This window comes from Melanotaenia boesemani, chromosome 12, assembly GCF_017639745.1.
Source record: "Melanotaenia boesemani isolate fMelBoe1 chromosome 12, fMelBoe1.pri, whole genome shotgun sequence".
Taxonomy (NCBI): Eukaryota; Metazoa; Chordata; class Actinopteri; order Atheriniformes; family Melanotaeniidae; genus Melanotaenia; species Melanotaenia boesemani.
Genome location: NC_055693.1, coordinates 19219257 through 19242909, shown reverse-complemented (window position 1 = coordinate 19242909; position 23653 = coordinate 19219257). Strand labels below are relative to the sequence as shown.

The window sequence follows — 23653 nt, the reverse complement described above, 5'->3', positions numbered from 1 at the left end:
AAACAGAGAAGAAGAACTGGATCAGGAAGGGGAAAAAAGTCAAAGAAGACGACGGGAACAACTGTAGAAATTGTGCAAGCTTTTGAAGAAAGACTATATGCGAGTGTTTAGGCTTGTTGGGCTGTTGGAAAAAACTTCATACGTTGGCTCGTGGGAATGAACTCTGAACTCAACACTACCCTCTAGTGGAGGAATTGACTTAACAACCATGGCAATGCAAAAGACTCATACAAGTATGAGGACAGTGACGTATGACGTCTAAAACGGACGTAGCTATTTACGTACTTAAAGTAGCATAAATGGGCCTTTAGGAGGAGACTGTCAGCGTTTGATTAGCCACCAGAAAGAATATATTTTCATCATTAATAATGCATTTCTGGATAATATAAAAACTGTCATTTCAATCACTTCTGCTGTCTAAAGTGGCCGTATAATGGCCCAGATTTTAATGACAATAATGGTGATTGTATATTGGGCTTAGAGCACTTTAAAAAACATGCAGCCTACATCTTGACAATCTCAGTACTTTATCTGAACAATACACCCAGGCAAACTAGTTTCTATGGAATATAATTTTTTTAAAGAAATAAAAGGACTATTTGCCTTTTACCCAAACTGATATGCATTTGAAGTGAAAATTTGATCTGCATTCACTCTCAAAAGAACTGTAATACATTCAGGATATATCTGGATACAGGAGAGTTGGTTTCAATTGGGGCTTGTAATGGCTCTTTGTGGTATTTTCTGGCTTCATGATCATAAACCAAATGCCCTTAGGCAGTCCATTCCTTCACTTCAGCCTGCATACTTGTAAAAATGACCTAATGCCAGCAGCTCGCGCTACCCATGAGTAAGTGTCAATTTTTGGAGAACAGGTTTGCAGCAGCCTTACGTGCTGCCAGAAAGGTGCGTAGAATAACTCAAAACATACACATGCCAGACTATTTACTGTCATCTCCTCTTTTTAGGAGGTTCTGATTTAGGTGTCAGTGTTTGTGTATCCACCCACACAAGTGGTCATATTTGAGGGTAAAAGTAACATTTGCTTTATTTTTATTGTCCTTTATTCACTCAGGCATGACACAAACTGAGTAAAACACTTTTCATTAAGACTGATTAGAAACGACAGCTGAGGACACTACAATCTTTCTTAATCGAATAAGATTAAATGTTTTTCTTCCGTCGTAATGAAAATAACACCAGTGTGTATCGTCTTAATAAAGGTTATTAGTCTGATTATCAGAGCTCTGAATAGTTGACTCAGGGTTGAGATTTGATAATTCATATGTTCATATGGCTGAATAATAAATGAATAATAAAGCTTTTCTAGTAATCATTTATTTGCCTAGATTTCACAATCATATTGCATTTTAGATTTTATTGTTTTATTGTATTTTATGTTTAAGCCAAGTTGCTTCAACCAGGTTACTATCACATTTGTCATGAAAATGTAAACGCTGACACTTAACCCACCAGGGCAGCAGGACCACCTCCTAGGACTCTATGAAAAAAACATGCTATGCCATTTACACGCCTTTTTTAAAGCCAGCGAGGGACAAATGAAATGGTTGTCATAGGATGTTTGCGTTTGAATGGTGATCAGCTTATAACCCAGAAGTCACACTGACTGGCTCAAAAGCACCACAGGACAGCAGCAGAGGTGACAACACACTTAAGGGTTCTGATGAGAGCCATTACATTTCATGACACCTCTAGTGCTGACCACTCCCTTCATTTCTACAAGCATAAAGGGGGTGATCATCTAACTTACCCACTGGCAAAACTCATAAAAGAGTCGACCTCCCACCCGGACAGGCACTCACTAGTCCAAGTGGTTTATGGAAAATAAAGCATCCTGCAGGGGTTCGGCCTGTTGTGTATCAGCAGTGACAGTTTTACTGTCACTAATGGTGCCTTCTCTCACTCTGCTGGTCAACATGCAGCACACAGACTCATCAGCATCATCGCTGTAGCTATTCTTCTACTCCATCTGCTGTGGTTCAGTGAAGCACAACTTCACCAACTTCCTCTTTTAATTGCCTGCATTCTAATTAAAATTCTGAGAGGTGCGCTTCCTAAAGCTCAAATAATGTCACCTCGCTTTAAAAAATATATAACAGTGGTAGCACCACTGAATGCTTGACAAAAGTTACAAGCAAGTAGACTTTTTGTTTGTTTGTTTTATAACAGAGTTTTTTTTAGAGTACTCCTGCTTTGAGATATCCTGCTTGATTTTATTTTTCTTTCATAGTCACCAGCATCAAAAACAAAACAAGAAAAAAAAAAAAAAAAAAACAGCATGGCTAAGTGAAAAGCTTTTTCCTTGGTCAAAAAGTATTTTCATGGTCATTCTAAATAGTTTCATAGTTGTTAGGATGCCCATATATACAGTATTATAATGACCTTGTGTGCTCTGCACCCCTTTTCCTTTTGCTAAGAGTTTGTTATGTTTTATAATCTAAAATGCTGAAGTTAGTCTAAAATGCTGGGTTATGCTCCAGCTTCCCCGCGACCCCTAATGAATGAAGTGGTACAGATAATTAATGAATGAACAATGGTGTATATATATGTGTATGTATATCTATATATGTGTGTATATATATATATATATATATATATATATATATATAAATAAAGAATATTAAATTGCGTATTTCATAGTGTTTTCATAGTGAGTATTTGTAATGGGAGGCTTCTGAAAAATAATTTAGGAGCTTTTAAAGTTTGTTTTTCCTTTGGGGGGGGCGGGGCACTGGTGTCATATTCTGCTGAAAGCTTGCAATGAGGCATGCGCTAGTGGCCCAGGACCATTCATCATTAGGCTATACCCAGCAACTATATCCTTCCTGGGTTTTCTGTTGTTTGGTTTTCTGTGAATTGTCTCTGAATAATAAACTCTACTGGTATCCACTTGTATACTGGATCATTATTCTCCTGCATTATTCCTTTGGGACTGGCTGCCACTGAGAGATCCTCTGCACAGAATAAATAGTGGCATGCATGTCAGGGTTGTGTCATGATATCAGGACTCTGAGCTTCTAGACTAAGTGTGTAAATGTGCAGTAAAATCATTTTTGGTTTATTTTGGGAGGTTTTCTCACCACAAGCCATTGACTTATCTGAATTCTGAAACTTATATTCCCTCATTATTTACTTTTTTTGTCAAACAAAACACCAGCTGACCCCAAACACCATCAGATTATTATAAACACAGATGACATTATAATCTAAAACATCGTCAAGAAAGGCCTAACAACAGACTAAACAAAACACGGAGGTGTTTTTTTTCAACATTTATTTGAGCTTTTTCTGATTTTTGTATGCATCTATTTACTCTTTTCTATTGTTTCCCTCCAACAGCTCATCAGAGAAGTCCCTACCATGGAGAACTGCAGGTATGTAAGCTCAGACCATTTACACTTTCATGTATCCATTGCGGTCATAGTTGGTGTCCTTTTATATTCTGTGGTAGAAGTACAAAAGAGAAGACACACCTTCCCCCTGAGTCCTTAAATTACTTTACAAGTGCACATGCTGCAATATTTATCTAACAGTAAATATAATTACATATATCTCAGATATTAATACAAATCTGCTTGTAGTCTTTCTCTCCCATATGCACCTCTATAAATTATAATGAAATAAACAGCCAACAGTGTGTTAGGTATCACAGCGATAGAATACTAAAAGAGTAAAATAGAACTATTCACTTTATTGCTTCACTTCACACTTGGTATAAACAAGTCTATGCACATACTGGAAGTTGACCCTCTGCCATTGCTGCGGTGGCATTTCTGTGCATGTCAGAGCAGAAGAGATAAGAATCGTATCCATGTTGCCATCAAGCTTAAAATGGTTCAAAAGGTACCGTTTGTGGTGCTAGTTAATGTTAATGGACTAATTTAGGAGATATTTTAAAATGTAGTTACTTGCTTTGTTACCAGAAACTAAAAACATCATTCAGTCAGTAAGACAAGCAGATGCTGTGCAGTGGATAACAAAGCTACATCAAACATCTTACAAAGTAGAAAACTGGTAGCCTTTGCAAAAGTTTGCTTTTGATAACTTATAATAACTAGATTTGTGTTTTATATTCAAGTGTGCTTTTATTAAAACTAAATGACAAACAGAATAACTTTGAGATTTCCAGATAAGATACCCTTATCAGTAACTTGGACCACTGTCTAATGTCGTCAGTGCAGCTATCCATGCTACTGCCCGTGCCTGCCAGAAGTAGTAGATACAAGGTAATCAGGACTGGCCACTGCAGTAATGGTGGTGCAGAAAGATGATACAACACAAAACGGCTGCCGGCCTCATCTAAAGTAAGGGTGGCGGGGCTTTGTGTTTGATTCTCTGAGTGTGAGGATTATGGTGCTGATTTGTTTTAGATTTACTCAATAATATTCATTAATATCTGCCTTTTGTCCAAGGAATTGAGGGCTCCAGGTCTTTTTTTTTTTTTATGGTTACTTAAGCTCTTGTTCCAGCTCAGCGTCAGTGACAGACTGCAGAAGAATTTTTCTCAAACTCCTTAAGTACGTGTTTGTTTAGCCCTCTTCCTTGTCTTATCTTTAGGAGAGAACTGATAATGAATTACAGTTGCTTGTGTCTTTCATGGGTTATTAATTGCATAGTGAAAAGTAGGATTTTTGTTATGGCTATTAATCTTTTATTGTCAATATTGTCAGAAAAGCCCATGGGGGGGTTGAAGCTGTGCATATGCAATAGGAATATTAATAATCCTCTCTTTTCTCATTTGCTGCCTGCTTCCCATTTCCTTTCTGACTCCATTTTATTAATGTAAGAACAGAGTCTAGGGCTAATCACAATCACTGCTTGGGTTTGTATTGATTTTTCATTCCACCATCGATGATGAATTATACACAGATGTAAAGTAGTTTTTTTTTTTTTTTTGTTTTTTTTCCATTTTAGATGAATTAAACTCTAAATGTGTAGCACAGTTTTTCTGTGTGTGCTGTCCCAGCAGGGATAGCAGTGCTGCTGCAGAAACAAGTCCTTTTGCCCCTGGAAATGTCAATGCAGTCACACCTAATATCCACTGAGAGTGGAGGAGAAACACCACAGAATCACACTTTCTCTCTGTCCCTGTTCATTCTCTGTAATAATGGCAGTTCAATATGTTGGTGAATCTCAGACCCTGTATGCTTTATATCATTGCTTAACATTGTATGTGTGTTAAAAGCTGTTATATCACAAATTTATATCATGAAAAGGCATTTGATATGTAAGTCAATCAACCTATAAGTGCTTTGAAATTCTTTTGAATATACATATTCAAGATTGTTAGAACCAAAATCAACTCATATATAATTCATAGTCCACATTCACTTGATATTTAATGATGTGAAACTTGGATGTGGTTTGGCCGGTTTTCTTTGGGGGGGAAAGCACCTTCTTAAGGGACTTTGAGACAAACATAAGTATGTAAAACACAATTTTGTTGTTGCATATTAAATTTTATGGCTAAACATGTACATAGTGCACATGCAGTGGGTGATCCATAGTTTTTGAAAAATGGCTTCTATCTGCCAATTAGTTTGCAATCTGTCTCACTCTTGTCTCTCATCTTCTTTAACATTTTGGCTTCTAATTTATTAAAATGAGTCAAGAAACAGTATGACTGAGGCAACATTTTGTTTCACTCTGGCAGTCAACTTCAACCACACAGTAATGTTCCTTCTTGTAAATTTTGGCCTCATGTCACACTTGTGCCCAGGTTCTTTGCACTACTGTATTTGGTTTGTATACATGTACATATAGATGTGTGTTTTTCTATTTGGTCTCTGTGGATACTATATACAGCTGTCTGCAACACCAAAGTTCCCCAATGAGGGATGAATAAAGGTCTGTCTAATCTAGTCATTCAACCTGCTTGCCGTTTTTCCTTTTTTTTCCCAACTTTAACAAGAATTTATTTTTTCCCAGTAATGGAAAAGCTGAGAAAAACTCAAGTTAAACAGAGACTGGAGCTTTATGAAGTTGTTAAACTCAGGGCAATGTTTTCAATTAACAGCGCTGTCTAAAGTGTCACAGTTGCTGGAAAGTGAGAAGTTTGCTATAGACTGAACTCACGGAAGTTGCTATATCCAGGTCACGCAAGGGTTAACTTCCTCTCAGCAGCCAATGCCAAATATGTATTCTAACAGCATGACTCAAGATGCTTCTTAATCTGGTTTGAGTCACTCCCATCCGTAAATAGGCACGCACCCTCAGATGTCAAGAAATGCAAGATGTCAGATTGTCAAACACACTATGTCTATGTTGTCAACATCATTATTCACATGTTAAGCTTTGGCAACAATAACAACTCCTTCATAGGATTTAGCGCTCATTCACACACAGCTAAACGGGCAGGATTTCACTGTACCAGGCTGCCAATGTTTGTGTCCCTGCTCTCCTCTGCCTATTGTTCTATTTATTGCTGAGAAACCCATTGACTCTGGTCACGCTTAACTAGATTGTGACTGTGGGGAAACAATGTGCACAGGGACATTGGAAGACTAATTCCAGTTTCTGTTTGCCACACCAGTTGCTTTTGTGCATAAAAAAGACGGGGGTGTGGGGGAATATCAGAGCAGTGTGACTGTGGCTCAACTGTTTGCACAATTATAGTGAGATGTAACCCAGTTTTGAATTCCCCAAATTAGTCAGTGAGTAAAATTTAATAACTTAAGCTGTACACAGATGTCAGACTAATTTCGTAGAAATTATAGTCTACATTGTTTCTTCTCAATTTCAAAATATGTTTTCTACATTTTTGACTATTGCAATATTTCAAGCCTTGTTTCTTCCTGAAAGCAATTCATCAGCATTTGACTGTTTCTTTTACTTTGTCTGCTCAGATGCCTCCACTTCAGGGGACACCAAGTCTCGGGTGACTGAAAGCTCCCAGTCGCCCAGCTACCGAATCAGGACCGAATCAGAGCAGGTGTCTCTGTACTCCCCAGAGCAGTCCTCCCTTCATGAAAGTGAGGGTCTGTTATTGACTTCTCTCTATCTTGTGCAGCTTTTCTCTGCTCACATATTCATCCTTTTGCTTCAGCTCTACCTCTCCAAATTGATGGCAATTTAAAGATATTAACTATTCTTTACATTTCTTTGGATAACCCAAAAGGTTTTTTTGTTTAAGTTGATTTCTTGTCTGTTTTCATCCTCGTACTTACTTATACTTATCCTCATAAAATCTGTCTGTAGCCCCATTCAATAGCACCTTGTTGTACCATTGAGCTTGTTGGAATCCTCACATAGAGAATGTAGTGCATAATGCATCTGATTATGTAAAGCTGGCATGAAAACACACTTTTACCTCTCTGAAACACTATAAACACCTGTTTAGTCATTTTCATGCATGCACTATGGCAGTGAAATTTTCTACAGATGTCTGCAACATTGACTCCATACTTTTTTCAGATTTGAATGTTAATGCTGCCTCATGCTAGCAAGCATGTATGCTTGTAAGAGTTGAACCTTTATACTTTTTCTGCTGCACCGAGTTGTATCGGCCTGCATTTTCATGCTTTCTGCATAGTTTCTGGAGCAATACCTTTTTTTTCCTTCTGTGGCGTTCTGTAGTGCAACATGGAGAAATGAGTCTGTTGCTGAACGAGCTGCTGTGGCTGATCAGCACATCATGGACTGAGCGTGAGGTGTTAAACTTGGACAACATTCTCGTCTCCAGCCCCAGCTGCTCACCTGATGGATCAGTTTAGTGAACTTGTTTGCGTTGGCTACCTTAAATTCTATTTAATTTAAATCAGATTTATTTGTATAAGTGTCAGTTCACAACAAAGTCATCTCAGGGCACTTTGCAGCAAATTAATTCTGATCCAATTAAAACAAATCCACATCAGTCCAGTTTATGACAACACGGTTGATAAAAACCAATTCATAAAAAAATTGCTAGCTAAGTAAAACCAACAGAATCCATCGGATCTTGACTTTGATTAAATCTCCCATTCACGGTGCAGCGGGCGACAGTGGAAAGAAAAACTTGCTTTTAACAGGAAGGAAAAACCTCCGGCAGAGCTCGGCTCACAGAGGGCAGCCATCTGCCTCAACTGTTTCGGGGTGGAGAGGACAGGAAAGAGGGATCGACAAGCACTACAACTTTTAGTCAGAGATACCTACTGAGAGAGAAAAGAAATGCGAGTTAATGAAGCCAATATTGTCATAAATTTATACATTGAAAATAAAGAGTAGAGAGATGAAAATGGAAGAAAGTGCTCAGTGCACCCCACTTTCACAGTTCAGCCTAGCTATACTCAGTCTTTCCCAAGTTTCTATTGTGATACCTCTCTCAGTTCGCTTCCTGGGGTTTTTTTTCCCTGTGGGCTCTGTGATGATGGACTGGGAACCTGTCTGGGGTGGATCCTGACTTCTGCCTAATAGCAGTTGGGATGGGCTCCAGTTTCCTCACAACCTGGCATTTGAATAAGTGGGTATAACCAGTGGATGGATGAATGAGATTTTGTTAGTGGTAAACAACCAGCTTAGAGATGGTTTACTGCCAACGTGTGGGCTGGAGAGTGCTGAGAGCTACACAGCTGGCTCTGACAGTGGACTGACTGAAAAATGTCTCACCCCTATCACCCATATCAGCTTGCGATCAAACTTTGCTTATCACCTAGCCCCATGACCTGTATGCTTCATCCACCATCTTTGACATGATGTCAACAAACATAAGTTTCCACTGTGTGTTTTTGGCTCACATTCTGGTTTATCTGCATTCTAACCAGACACTCCTTCCTGCACAAAATTTATGTGAAGCGAATGAGTTAATAACAATAGCAAAGTCTAGAATAAACTTTATGTACTTTCTCCAGACAATGGTTTAGATCTCAGTTAAAGGGCTAGTGGTAACAAATTATCCCTCATTTAAGGTTATGGAAGCTGGATGTTGGTACATTGCATCACAGGGTGATAGAACAGTTATCCCCTGCTGCGTAGTTTGTCATTAGGAAGACTCTTGGTAAAGGTCATGGCTGTTATGAAACCACTTCTGATATCTGTCTCCTGTGCCTCTAACCCTTCCTTTTCCTGCTTATCTTAATTTTATTCTCATCTGTCTGTTGCTGTCATTCTCTCAGGGTCTGCAGGGAATTCGTGTGGCTCAGCTCAGATGAACTCGTACTCTGACAGCGGCTATCAGGATGCCAGCAGTGGCTACCTCAGCAGCCAGAATCAGAGCAAAGCTGAGCTGAGGATGCAGCACTCTTTTCCTGGGGCTGGCACTGGCACTTTGATGAGGAATGCCAGGGCTGAAGGCCAGGCTTCAGCCCAGGTACTGAGAGCTAATGTATTTTAAATATATAGCTACTTTTTAAAATCTTATCATACATTTTATCATTGTCATAATAATTACAGGTTTTTGAAGTTTAATTGCCTCAAAATGGCCATTTTCTGCAGCTCTGTGATTATAACAATGTAAAGGCTTAAAAGCACAGTAGGTGTACAGTGAACAGAACTGTGCAACATAATCATGCTTCATACAGCTTTGTACACAGTGACTGCTGAGACACCAAATGGTACTGTCACACTATAGAGGGGGTTGGAAAGGAAAAAGCAAATATGGCCTACAGTAAAGTCATGCCCTGTGATGAAATGGTTTATATAACACTATTATTTATGTAGATTAGAATATTTGTCTTTTCATTGTTATTGTACATGTTTAAAACACATTAATATTCCTTATAGCTGCTTATGGACAAAAGAAACAAATTAACCATGTTTATTTATTTATTTTTTCACATTCAGGTTCAAGCAGTCACAGCAGCAGTGCCTGGTCGGGCTATGCGACGGGTTAGCTCAGTGCCTTCTCGCTCTCACTCGCCAGCCTATGCCAGCAGTCTGTCCCCGTCCCGTGGCTCCTTTCGGACCTCAGTTGGCAGTGCCTACGGCTCCCCCATAGTTACTGAACCCAAGCCCCTCTCCAGCATTTACTCCACAACTTTGCCCTCTGCCCAGCGCACCAGTAGCACTGGCGGCAACAGCTCGCCCTATTCCACCCAGAAAAACTCCCCTGCAGGACTGCGACGTATGGGCTCCACAAACTCGCGTTCTGGCAGCGCCAGCCGCACCACCTCACCCTATCAGACTTCTGCAGGGTCGTCGTCGGGCCGCATGGGTTCGCCGCTGACGATGGTGGACAATGTCAACCCTCCATTGACCAAACAGCCCACTCACTCGTCGTCTCCAGTCAGAGCCAGTATGACCGCCGTGCCCCAGCACTACAGCTCCACTCTGCCTCGCTCCGTGCTCCACAGCACTGACCCCTATGGACCTCAGAGTTATGACATTTACGAGAGGATGACGCGACCTGACAGCCTCACAGGTGCTTCACTGAACACACACACTGATATTTAGAGTGCATCTGTGATCTTCTGTCAAATCAGAGAAGATCACTGGGATATGTTTGTGTTTGTAGGTCTGAGAGTGGTGCAGTGGTTAAACTTTAAAATATGCCTCAGTTTAGTACTTTTTACTTTGATAAACTGTAGTATATTTGCTTCTGGGTGTGGTTTATTAGATTCCTCAAACTATAAATGTAATAAGGTAACTTGTAGGTTGTATGAAGCTATTCGCTTCTTTATGAGTTATTTCTATGAGCCCATTCAAAACTGCAGAGAAGACACTTCTATGTGCCTTAGAAGCTTGGACACATTGTACATTTGATATGCAAGTTTATGTGACAGGAGAGGAGAGTTTATATTAGACCTTTTCCGGTCAGCTAGTGACCAGAAATGAACGATTTTTCAGCTGGACCAATGACTAGCAGTTGAGGCAGTAAAGTAACTCCATTGATACCCAAAGGTAGATTTGTTTTGCGGTAAAAAGAAAAGGCCATACACAATAGATAGACAGAAAAACGACAATACAAAATGCACAACCAGGAAAAAGTGGGTACTCATCTAAGGCCAGGACATAAATAAGTGCATAAAAAACTTTAAAAAAAAAAAACAAAAAAAAATATATAAAAGAAAAATAAATAAAAAAAAATTTTATTGTTAAAGTTAAATCTTTAAGAATAAAGTTAAATTCTCATTATTAAACGTATCATAAGCTCATTAACACTCACACTCACTCTGTCATTTCTTTTGTTTGAAAGTTCACATTTCCGTTTAAAAGGTTTATACACTGTGGTGTCACACACGAAGAGTATAAATGACAGCAAGTACTAAAGAATAACAGGAATGTGGAATCAGTTGTACCTGTGTGCAAGACAGCTAGCGTAAGTCCAACAGAGGCTGCATGATGCAGTGACATGCCATCCATTCATAGCTTACTGACTTCCTGCTCTGGAAATACAAGCGTAGCCCTCAGTAAACTGAGGGCAAACATGCTACTACTTTTAATGGAAATGATTCAACCACCTTATTGTAACAGATAGAGAAGTGTTTGAAATTATATTCATGTAGATGTTCATTTTGATATAACAAGGATATTTAAAAGGTATCAACAATTTAAAAATATGAAAAATTATGTCAGATATTTATAATTTGCTTTTCATAAGTTTAATGTTAAAGTTTAATACAGTGTCATTTTAAATTAAAAATAAAAAGGACTGTATACTTTTAATCATCCGGCTTCAAAAGAAAATCAGCATTGGCAGGCCAGACATACATTTTTAGATCTAAAAGACAAAGAAATTATAATCAGCACATTTGCTTTTGTTTACATGTTAAATAACTGACAAACAACTTTATCATATACTTTAGGAGGGTCCCTGTATAGTGAAATTATGGAAAAATTTGCAAGGCATATAATCTAGCTCTTTTATTTTGATGTGTAAATTACCAAGAAAGAAAAGAAAAGGGAAAAATGAAGTGACTCGTTAACCATGTGTGTGTTTTTGTTTTGTTTGCATAATTCATTCCTAAGAACAGGAGATCAGCAAGATAGTTATTTAAGAAAACACCAGCTAAAACTAGTTTAGATGCATCATCCTTGTAAGAGGTAGAAGCAAAAACAAGATTTGGCAGATTTAAATAAACTTGAATCGTGTTTCAATCTGAAGCCAACAGCAACAGGAAGAGGCTCTTTGCTCTTAACTTTTAAGTTTTTTTTTCTTTACAGAAAGTAGCCTGAACAAATACTGATTATAATATTTACTTTTCAGCTTTGCATTGTGGAAATACCAGCTTTGTTAACAGTTCCTAGTGCAGTGCCTCTTTCGGAAGAGAATAATCAAGCAATTTACTTGGAATTTAAATTAAAAAAATACTGACTTTCAACAACTCCCTTGCAAAGACGGGACAAACTACCTCACAAATAACCTCACATTCAGGCTTTGAAATCACAACAGAAAATGTTTGTGCTAAAATATGAGAACCGCCTATCTAAACAACTTGAAACTCAGTACTGCTTGTCATCAATACATCTGCAAGGTTCGAGGTAGATCAGACAAATGCTGGCCAAGTAAAGCAATGAAATCTCATACACATACAGAGATTCCTCCATTTATTAATGCAGGTTTGGGAGAGTCACCTTATGTTTTTGTACACTTCTCATACAGACTGCATGCAAACTTTTCAATTTACTAATGTTGTCTAAACACCTGAAATCCTGCAAAACAGTTGTGAAACAGTAACAGACACAATTATAGATACTGTGAAGAGGACAGCTATAAGGCTGTAGCTAAATAATCAAATAGAAATTTACCTTGTGCTGCTTTGTACATGCTGTAAGCTGTTTTTCTCTCTTACTTTTACCCTGGCTGAATTTAGTAGCTGGATGACAGCTGCTCGCCCAAACAACTTAAAGCTGCTCTGCAGCTCTAAAAAGTTTAAAGTTCACAAACAGCTGTTGATAAAAACAAAGAGGCCACACATGCAGATTTTTCTTTATTTATTTAGTGGGTCAAATAATTCTTAATCGGCTGAAGAAACCAATTAAAATAGTCTTTACAAACTAATGAAAGCAGATTGGCACCGTGAATCTGCTGAATATTTTTATTTCTCCTACAAAAAGTAAATGAAGTGCTTACTCAGCAAATCTCTGATGTTACAAGGTTGACTGGCTTTTTTTCTTGTCAACTTCATGCTGTCTGGGATTTCCTCAGATGCCCTCATTGATGGCAACATTCAAGGTGACTTTTTTTGGTTATTTTACATTTGTTTGCTATTGTTCAATGTGTTTTGTGCGTATATGTCGGTGCTGCATGAATTTCTGTCTTATTTTGTTATCAGTTTGTGAATCATTCAGAACATTTGTCATTTTTACACATTTTAACACACACACAACATTCAGTGGCAGTAGCTTCATGTGGAGCACCATGGTTTTATTGGTAATTAGTCTCAACACACTGTAGCTTGGCATTGTATACAGATATATCATAAGTAAATTCAGGTTGAATTCTACATGAACGTTCAGGTTCGGTGTTGTTTAAAAACAGTTTCAGAAAAAAAATAGAGTAGAGTTAGTCATGCAGTATGTTCAGCTACATATATCAACATGTTTTCAACATTGAATATCTCACCACATATCTTTCTATACTTTACTAAAACAGAAATGAATTCATTCAGTCAAAATGTTTGATTCAGAAGCATAGCCTCGCTTCTCTTCAAGAGGGTGTTGAATAATCAGGATTGTCACAATTATGCATCAGTACCGTGACAAAAGTTTATTGAGAATTTACAAACAACACTAAATTAAAGTATTATGGATATCATGAATTTACTGAAAACCTTAACTAGATAAATCACACACAGTATGTAACTTCACAAGAAAGTACAAAACCTGAAGAAACAGAGCCAGCCTGACCGTTCATCCAAGGATTAAAGAGAGTGCTGTCAGCTTTGGTCTCCAATCCTGAGAGAGGGAGAACATTTCTATATTCTGTGGTACCTTTCATAGAATCATTGAGACAACTTACCTGTCAAGGGTGGACCCTGCCTTTCATCTGATAGGTCCTATGCTAGGCTGCACTTCCCACCCCAAAACATTGAGTTTGATTAAGCAGGTAAGAATATGGATGGACGGACGGATGGATAAATGAATGGACGGACGGACGACACATTAAGATGCATCTTTAGATTGTAGATGGTGAATCATAATTGAATCACGACACCAGCAAAGATCTACACCTTTGCTAAAGACGTAAACATGTTGCTCCAATGAGGTTTTCAGCTTCTGTCCTCTTACCAGATTGAGGCTTTGTCTTGCTCTGACAGTTTTTCCCTTCTGTGTCTTCTTCTTCCTCTCCCTCATTTTGTTCTGCCGCACTCTAACTCCCTTGCCTCCATCATTTGGTCTCCCCTTTTTCTGGCAAACTCACCATCTGTACTTTGTCTATATCACAGTAATTTGTCACCCATGTGTGACTAGCTGTTCAGGCTCAATTACAAGCATTTGGAAAACACCATCATACAGCTTAAATTTAATGTGTCCACATGAAGCCTCCCTCATCTAGTTCCTGCTTCATCAAGCGTTTTGTGATTTTCTCAGTTCTTGTTTGTTGTGTCCTTCAGAGCTCTTTCTTTTCCCTCATTCCTTCCTACCATCCACCTGCTTTCACTTCCCAGGCTGTCATCGGCAGGATGTCATAGTTTCGCTTGACTGCTGAAAATGGGAAATTAAGACAAATTGTCCCTAATGATGAGCTCATCTGTCCATTTCTGAGTAGGAGAAGTAGGACAAAATGAAATGCGAAATAACACGTTTTTTTCCTCATTCTGATAGCCAAGCTGCCATTGAAGCTTTCACAATGCTTCAGTTTATTTTTACAACTAGTTTCCTACTTTGATGTATGGTAAGTCTCTAGTCAATCTTTTATTTGTAGTTGTTGAGCATATTTTGCTTTTTTGAATATTATTTTTGTTGCATCCAGCTGCATCTGTATCTCCAGAGCAAGCACACGCCAAGACACCACCGCCCTTCTCCTAGCCTCTGCCAGCTGTAATCTGTTAAAGCCACGGCGAGAGGATTGAGTAGGAGAATTAAATTACTATAACACAAAAGGAATGTGGGCCATTCATCCTCAACAGACAGGAGTATGTTATTTCTCCCTGATAATTTGCAGATGCTTTGAGAAGTGACTGTAGCCCCTCTATCGGGAGAAGGGAGCAAAAAAGGCAGGCAGATTAGTCTCCTCATAGGTTGTTTGAATGCAGCTACTTGAAGGAGTCATGCTGCTGAGAGGGAGAGATAGGCATGAGGGCTTTTTACTGAGGAAATTCTGTTGCTTTCACTCATTCACAGCTGTGCCAAAAACTCCTGTTATGCAGCCAGACCTGACATGGTGTATGAAGTCTCTGGTGGTCCTAGACAGCCTCATTAACCCTCTTTTCTTTTTTATCCTTCACACCTCTTCACCCCCACCCCTTTCTTACATTCTCTGCCACTCATGCCTTTCCTCGTGTCTATGCACTTTCTCTTTTCTCTTTATGTTTTCACCCTTTCAAACCTTTTTAACAAGAGAAGCCCAACTGATTTCCCACCAAGCTGCAGCTACTGGCTATTATGTGCAGTACCACAGAGAAAGGCTTCCTTGGCTCTTGAGTGTGCAGCTACTCCATACAGCAGAAAATGATTCTTTAGTCTGTTTTACTTCCTGTCCTGGACGATGCCATCTTTCTAATTCTGAAGTGCTTGTTTATAACTTGTGCATTTCTAAGTGTTCCTGGGAAGTTATTTGGGTAGTTAATAATCCTTTGTTCAGCCTTGATGTTTTGAATATACAGCATCTTCAGTGGTTTGTTTAGTCAGCAGAGAGCTATAAGAAATTCACCATGGACATACTTAAACCCTCTAAGTTGTCTTAGAAGCATTTAATCAAATCGCTCAGTGCTTTTTAAAATGGACAAATAGAAGAACCCACATAGTAGAAAATGATTTAGCATATAGGGGAAAGCTGATAGACTCAGCATTGTGAGACATTGCACAGTCTATAGAAGATGGACAAAACAGCCTTGTTGGAGACATAAAGCTAGAATTTGCTCTTTGCTGCAATATCTCTTTCTCACTTATTCCAATATAACCTAAATTTTAAAAAGGTTAGGACAAGATTGTAAAACTGTAAATACAAACAATATTATGACTTATTTAATGAAAAATATGAGCTCATTTTGAATTTAAAGGCAGCAGCGCATCTTTAAAAACGCAGGGGCAGGGTCTCATTTAACAACAGTCCGTAAACATCTGGGAATTAAAGAGACCAGCTGCTGAACATTTTTGGTGAGGAATCTTGTCCCCGTTCTTGTCTGATGTAGGATTCCTGCTGTTCAACAGTCCTCTCGTTTTTGTCAAGCATGATGCTCCAGATGTTTTTAGTTGGTCAACAGTCTGGACTGCAGGCAGGCCAGTCCAGCTCCTGGCCTCTTCTATTATTTTTTCTTTTTTAACGCTTATTTTGCAGCTTTTTGTTGCTTCTGTTCCAAATTTAAAGGATGTTAGTATGTTTCTATTGAATAGTAAAACATTACACTTTAAAGATTTGATGTGTTTTCTATTTTTTACTTTGAATAGAATATTGTTATTAGGATTGAGGTTTTATATTCCCATTTCATGTGTATTTTGGAGCAGGAGATGATCCGATAGTGAGCTTTGTTAGATTGCAATGTGTCAAATTTTATCTTTCTGTCATCAGACACCACTTTAAACAAAAAATATTGGAGTAAAAATTCTAAATCTATTTTTTGTAAATAAAATACTTAAAAACTTAAAATTTGTAAGGGCCACAAGTTTAATTAAAACCGTGCCAGTTTTAAAGGGTCTTGCATTGTTCAAGCTTCAGGAATTTGGACAGAAAGTGGTCCATCTATAATTTAACATTAGTTATAACGTCATCACATATAATTAACCTACAGAAGAGATTTTCTCTCTAAACATTTAGATTATTTGGGGCTTTCTTCATGTCTTTTGCTACTCTTAATCCGTACTGAACTGAACCCATTTTAACAATTATTACACATTAATAATATTAATGTGTAACATTTTTTTTTCTCTTTTTTTATATACTTTCGTTTCCAAAAGGCATAAGCAGGGTATTTTAACCAAAGCTGCCTCAGACTGGTCTGCTATCTCTATTTAAAATCTTTACACTCATTGCCCTCAGAGTCCTCTTATCCACAAAGGAGGCAAATAAGCTTATTTATTAATTTCCTCAGTTCTAAACTGTGACAGGACTCCCTCATTTAGCTGGTTCTGCATGGCAGAGTTGGTGTTTAGCAGCAGTCTGTGCCCGAGCTCATACATTTGGAGAGGACCCAAGCGACGTCTGCAGGCTCTCAAAATGTGCAACGAGCAGTAAGTTGCCAACTGTATAGTGCTCCCGTGGGATTCACAGTTTCATGGGCTTCACTGATGTGAGGTGTAACACAAACATAGACTTTCAGATCACTTAAATAATGTGGGTCTGTTTGGACAAGAATGGCAATTAAAGACAGGAAAACCTCCCTAAAGCCACTTTCTCCCAGACATTTCACGGCAGTGGAGATCTTCAGCTTTGAAAAAAGACTCCTAAACCTTAAAACATTCATGCAGTCTTAATAATTTAGCTGTAAAAACAAAACAATTATTGTGCTATGTAACAAGTTTGTGTCTCATCAGCATATTCTGCTTTGAGTTTAATTATTTCAGGTGTTGATAGACTCGTTCTTAATCGCATTTATAGAAACTTTAAGGCTCATTATCATCTGCCATCAATGTTTTAATGAGCCTTTTCATTAAATTTAGTCTAGGTGCAGTTTTTTAATTTAGATCTTTTTTCCAGACATTTTTCATGTTCTTATCTGAGCTTACTTTCTACTGCAGTCCTGCTAACACTGCCGAGGATTTCCTTTGTTTAAAGTTGTGCGTTATGGCAGTGGTTGGACTATTGTGATAAAATTATTCATTACTTTGCATCTGACACAGATGCACAGTCATAAATGTGTGGAATTGGCACATCTAAAGATATCCTCTCTTTAAGAAGTTGCATGCATGCACTGCTTTAAGCTTTTGAGGTATGTTGACACTGGCTGGCTCAGACAGTAGGAATGTTAAAGTGAGGAGTCTGAATTACTTCTGTCGCTGTTTATGTGATAGGCTTTATAGCAACAGATGATGTTGCTGCCTCATTATGCAATTGGGGTTTCATGTGTGCACTAAATCTGAGAGGAAGGACTTATTTCTTCATGATGCCCCCCTCACCCTGTTAAGTGGCCTGACTGGAAAAAGATTATTAATAGGCAAACTTTCTTTTTCTCATCAGTTTTGCCAGGTGCCGATAGTCAAAGCAGTTGTTGTATTTTGCATTTCTCAATATCTGCTAATGTTAATACACAGAGCTGTTTACATTCCTCTGGATCCTGCACTTTGCACTTTGGCTGGCTCTTATCAGTGGTTCACTTTTTGCCATCAAGAGCACAACTTCAGTGCAAAGCAAAGAAAATCTCTTGTACAAATTAAAGTACTTCATCATCACACTCTCAGTTTGCACAACAAATCCACCATTGTTCTATATTAAAATGTGCCCATGAACAGCTGAGAGGTTATGTCCTGTCTAGTAAAGATGAGAGCTTATTGTTTGAGTTTGACTAATATAAGATAAACAGATGATGATAAAGTACAAAAAAGAGAGATTGCCCTGATGGGACTTCCTCATTTGACTTCTTTGAAAACCACCTCCATGTCTAAAACTTGTTGACACACAAACTCAAACAGCTATGAGGCCAGATCAGTCTCAATAGGAATGAACTCACGCCAGGTTTTTCACAAATGCACATGCTCTGGTTTGCATTTGTATTTCAGAATCGGAAATGCACACTTGCTGTTTCACAAATGCACATGCTCTGATTCACAAATATAATTTTGAGGCACACTTGTAAGATTATACGAATTGCTGAACGTGCATTTACGAACTGCTTCTCATTTGTGAACATCTCTGCATTCGTGAGAGAATTCTCTGCGGTGGATTTTGAGACTCCCCTGACGTCGCAGGGTAACGAATGTCACCATTGGTTGACTAATCTGTCAATCAAATTTCCGAGTGGGATTGACAGATTCATCAGTCAATCAGGTGTGTTTGCATTCAGCCAATCATACTGCTCCTTACATTTTCTCCATACTTTTAAACCTGTCGCAGAGCTATTTGAGCATGGTAGTTCAAGTCCAACTAGCGGGCAGACATGGAGGAGACGCAACAATCACAACCTGTAAGTAACACATTTATCTTACATTCCCTCGTTGTAAATCATGTAATGTTATCGAATTAACAATTACATGATTTACAACGAGGGAATGTAAGATAAATGTGTTACTTACAGGTTGTGATTGTTGCGTCTCCTCCATGTCTGCCCGCTAGTTGGACTTGAACTACCATGCTCAAATAGCTCTGCGACAGGTTTAAAAGTATGGAGAAAATGTAAGGAGCAGTATGATTGGCTGAATGCAAACACACCTGATTGACTGATGAATCTGTCAATCCCACTCGGAAATTTGATTGACAGATTAGTCAACCAATGGTGACATTCGTTACCCTGCGACGTCAGGGGAGTCTCAAAATCCACCGCAGAGAATTCTCTCACGAATGCAGAGATGTTCACAAATGAGAAGCAGTTCGTAAATGCACGTTCAGCAATTCGTATAATCTTACAAGTGTGCCTCAAAATTATATTTGTGAATCAGAGCATGTGCATTTGTGAAACAGCAAGTGTGCATTTCCGATTCTGAAATACAAATGCAAACCAGAGCATGTGCATTTGTGAAAAACCTGGCGTGAGTTCATTCCTATTGAGACTGATCTGGCCTCATAAAACAGCTGTCACACTGCAAAATGTCCTGGAAAGCTTTTGTGTTTTTTGACAAAGGAAAATTATTCCAACTAATGTCAGATAACAGGGTCACTTTTTTTTTCTCTATGAAGTTATGATGTCATGCCCCTTCCTGCAATGCTTCTGATCAAGTCTTTATTTCACATATTCGTTTACATTTCTGGTAATTTATGTCAATGTAAAATTCTCCTGCTTCACATAGAAAAAAATGCTAATTTTACGTCATATTGTACAGCCTTACCACCCACAGCACCTCTGGGTCACAGTGAACGTTAGTCTGCTGTTATTTTTGTCAGGTTTGCATTGTAGTTGCATGGAAATACAGTGGTAATACAACTTTGCAAATTGTTGAAGTGTGTAATCGAGCAGCAGTGTCATTATCATAAAAATAAAAACATTTTCTTCACTGTGATTGATTAAATCAAGAGACGTAAAACTAAATTCTTTATCAAAGCAAAATAAATGGAAAACAATGGCAGTCTGATACTATATTTTAAGTAGAATTACTCGTCTGCCCATCTCTGAGTTTCTGTTGTTGCTTTGCTGTAATCAGGAATAACCTGACAGTCATTCATTCTGCACATTGTTCTCCTACATCCACAGGAATACGGAGCTCATATGCCAGTCAGCACAGCCATCTTGGCCAGGACATAAGGTCCGCTATGTCCCCAGACCGCCACATTGCACCAATCTACGAGGATCGGGCGCTGCAGGGTCCCTTGTATCGAAGCCCCAGTCATACCCAGCAAAGTACCCTCTACAGGAGCAGCTCAGGTTGGTTTAACTTTATTCTCATGGCAGAAAACCCATATAAGGACATGGCAATCAGCCTTTTGAGCACACAACAACAAATGCAGCCTGAAAACTGCTAAACAAGAAGAAAGGCTAATTAGCCTTTTAAGTTATCCTTAAGTTACCTTAAGTCTAGCAGAAACTTAATTTGTTTTCTTTGGTTTGTTTTATTTTTGCTGCTGCTTTGGCTGTCTCAGTATCTTCACACAAACCAAATCAAGCTTGGTTTTTTTAGTCATTTTATTTTGCTATCAGGTCCAGATGTTCTCATAGTATTTCATGTGTACTTGACTCTGGTGCATATCTACACAAAACCTTCACCCTTTATTTCTGTCTATGTTATGTCTTTGTTTTTTGTTAAGTTTTTTTTTTTCCAGTTTTCCTTTCTGCCGCCCTCTCTTTCTCTGTCTCATGCTTCCCCTTCCTCCCTCCACTGTCAGGCAGGAAAGGATGAGACTTGAGTTAATAGGCAGGTTCTGATATTGTCATTCTACCACAAAGAAGTCCATTACCCACGTGTCACACTGAGTGCTAGAAAAAGGACAAAGCCAAGGGACAGCTCGGTTACACACATCCACAGCCCGCTCTCTCCCATCTCTCTTTCTATGTTTGCATTCCCATCTCATCATCTTTCTGCCAAAGATACCAATGCTTAGTTTTCTCTCTCTCTCTCACACACACACACACACACACATCCCATTCAGCTTCCTCCTCAGCACAGTGGAGATCTGCATAGACAGATAAGCTCAAATTTAAATGGTATTGATGCTTAACAGAAGACCCACAGACAAACCATTACAATGTGTTTCCGGGATATTGAAAAAAGTCATGCGACATGGAGCTGGAGGGGCGTTCAATATGGAGCCTCATCAGAAAAAAGCCAATTTGATCCCACTTTTCTTTATGTGTTGAAATTATATTTTGCTGAGGCCATTTTCTCCTCCTCTTCTTCCTATGCATTTTTGGCTGATCCTAAAAGCATGCACTATACTTCTTTGTGCAAGTTGGAGCGAGATTTTGTTAAATGGAAAGTATTGATCCTTTGCCGAAAAGGTGACAAATGGGATCCAAATAGTTCTGGGAAAATTGCAAAGCTGCACTGTGTTTTTTATAATATGTCTTCCAGTGTCTCTGCAAGGTTGTATTTTGGCCACATTGCAGACTTGAACTGCAGCCCAACATAGAAGTGCACTGATGCGAGACATTGTGTTTTTGGAGCAACCCCACAAGTTGACGTTTTGGTTCCTGGTAGGAGGGTGTTTGAGTACACTCATGCCCAGTTCTGTTGGATGGCTGATACAGCTCTGACCAGTGCAGCAGTCACGCTGGCACACATCACGTGGCCTTTGTGAGAAGGAGGGCTAAATCTTACCAGCTTGTTTATGCAGTTCTGTGTTTGTGACCCATTGTGCTTTAAAAAATTGGGTCATAACGTCACATGGAGCAAATGAAAAGAGGAGAGAAGGCTGATCCAACAAGCTCCCAGGCTTATTGTACTTGTTTTTATGGTTTTGGTGCCTTAGCTTTGATAGTCTCTGTCGTGAGTGTTGTTTTTGGAGCCGGCCATGGTTTACTTAATTCTGTCTGTTTAGCTTTGCAAAGTTGTGTAAGGATGCAGAGTCGCAAAGGATTAAGAAGACGGTGAAGAAAGAATTTGTGGACCATCACGCAGGTTGAGTCCTTCTGTCGTTTATATAACACCAGCAGGACCCCTCCGGCTAAAAGCAATCTCATAAAAGCAAAACGACGGGCAAAGAAGTCTTTGAAGAAGAAAAGGCTCTGCTTTCTGCAACCATGGGAGCTGTGTTTTATCCTCATCATTAATTGGTTCCACATTTGAGAATTTGCAGAGTCTGTCAGAGCAGCAGCATGTTTGTATTTTCTGCATTGTGTAAACCCGTCCACAAACAGCGTGCAAAACCCCCGAGTTTTGCTCAAAAGGTCTGAGTGCTGCTAATCTGTTGCTTTGTCGTCCTTCATGTGGTTTTATGTGTGTTTAATCTCTGTTAATGTTTGTGTTTCTCAGGTGTGGGAAGTCTGCAAAGGACGTCCAGCCAGCGCAGTGCCATGACTTACCAAAGAAACAACTATGCTCTTAACACAGCAGCCACCTATGCTGATCCCTACCGCTCTGCACAGTACCGGCCCTCTGATCCAACCTACGCTCGCCAGGCTCTAGTAATGGATGACGGTGCCACCCGCTCCCCTTCCATAGATAGCATTCAGAAAGACCCTAGGTAAGCACCTTTCACATTAAAGCTGCGTTATGTACAACTACTAGACTTACCCCGTGGTTAGTAACCAGTCTAGAGCAGCACAACCCAGTCACCCAGAGGGCCTGCTTATGCTTATAAGGCATCCCTGTTCTGCTGGATCAACACCGGTGTCCTCTTACTATTCAAACAGAGAGCCCCCCTGGGTAGCCACACACAGCTCTAACCATTAAGCTGGCTCAACTGTGCCTGGCCACTTAACAATAGATTCTCACATGCACTAAAGTGCTGCATTTGCTCTTGTCGTACAGACGTGGGGATGTGTAGAGCGTAGATTGACACAGCAAATCCCTGAGCCTGCATATTCAGAGCTTGTTTACTCTTGCACATGCCACTGTAATGTAACTACTTAAAGTCAGGGCTCCACAGGGATTTCTTTGAGTCAAATCTATCTGTAAGTGCAACAGCAAAGAATTTCCTTTAGAATAATGTTGAACAGAATAATGTTCTTGGATGTATTTTCAGCTTTGACCAAAAAAAAAAAAAAAAACTAACTTAGACTGACTCAGCTTCAGACTGAGTGAGGCAGAGACATCTCTGCTGCAACTTCGACACCAGTAATCTTGGTGTTTATGTGTGGATGCTGTTTAATCTCACTTAGCAAGTTATGCTCTCCCAAATAACCTATTTTGACTCAGAGTGACAAATGCATTGTTTTCTCATTAAAGCCTGGAGTGACTTTTTAAAGTTTTAAACCATCATGTTTAGCAGAATTGTTTTTTTTTTTTAAACAAAAACCTTCAGCTGTGCATGTCCAAAGTACACTGCATACAGAAAAGCAATAATCTATGACTGAAGTGGACTATTATACACTGT

General features: G+C 39.0%; 1 protein-coding gene across 9 annotated transcripts in view; it reads left to right on the top strand.

Moving 5' to 3' along the window:
- Positions 1–23653, top strand: part of LOC121650054 (plakophilin-4-like) — a 79626-nt gene that overhangs the window by 35829 nt on the left and 20144 nt on the right. For 5 of the 9 annotated variants that reach the window (XR_006012200.1, XM_042001331.1, XM_042001327.1 and 2 more), the window contains exons 4-10: positions 3361–3395; positions 6867–6998; positions 9111–9304; positions 9778–10354; positions 13082–13108; positions 20376–20546; positions 22591–22801. Coding sequence is in view for 8 of the 9 variants with exons in the window: in XM_042001331.1 (XP_041857265.1) it covers positions 3361–3395; positions 6867–6998; positions 9111–9304; positions 9778–10354; positions 13082–13108; positions 20376–20546; positions 22591–22801 (1347 nt within the window). In the remaining variant the exon portion in view is untranslated. The remainder of the gene's footprint in view (positions 1–3360; positions 3396–6866; positions 6999–9110; positions 9305–9777; positions 10355–13081; positions 13109–20375; positions 20547–22590; positions 22802–23653) is intronic. The other 4 variants (XM_042001332.1, XM_042001330.1, XM_042001326.1 and 1 more) reach the window with 3 other exon arrangements.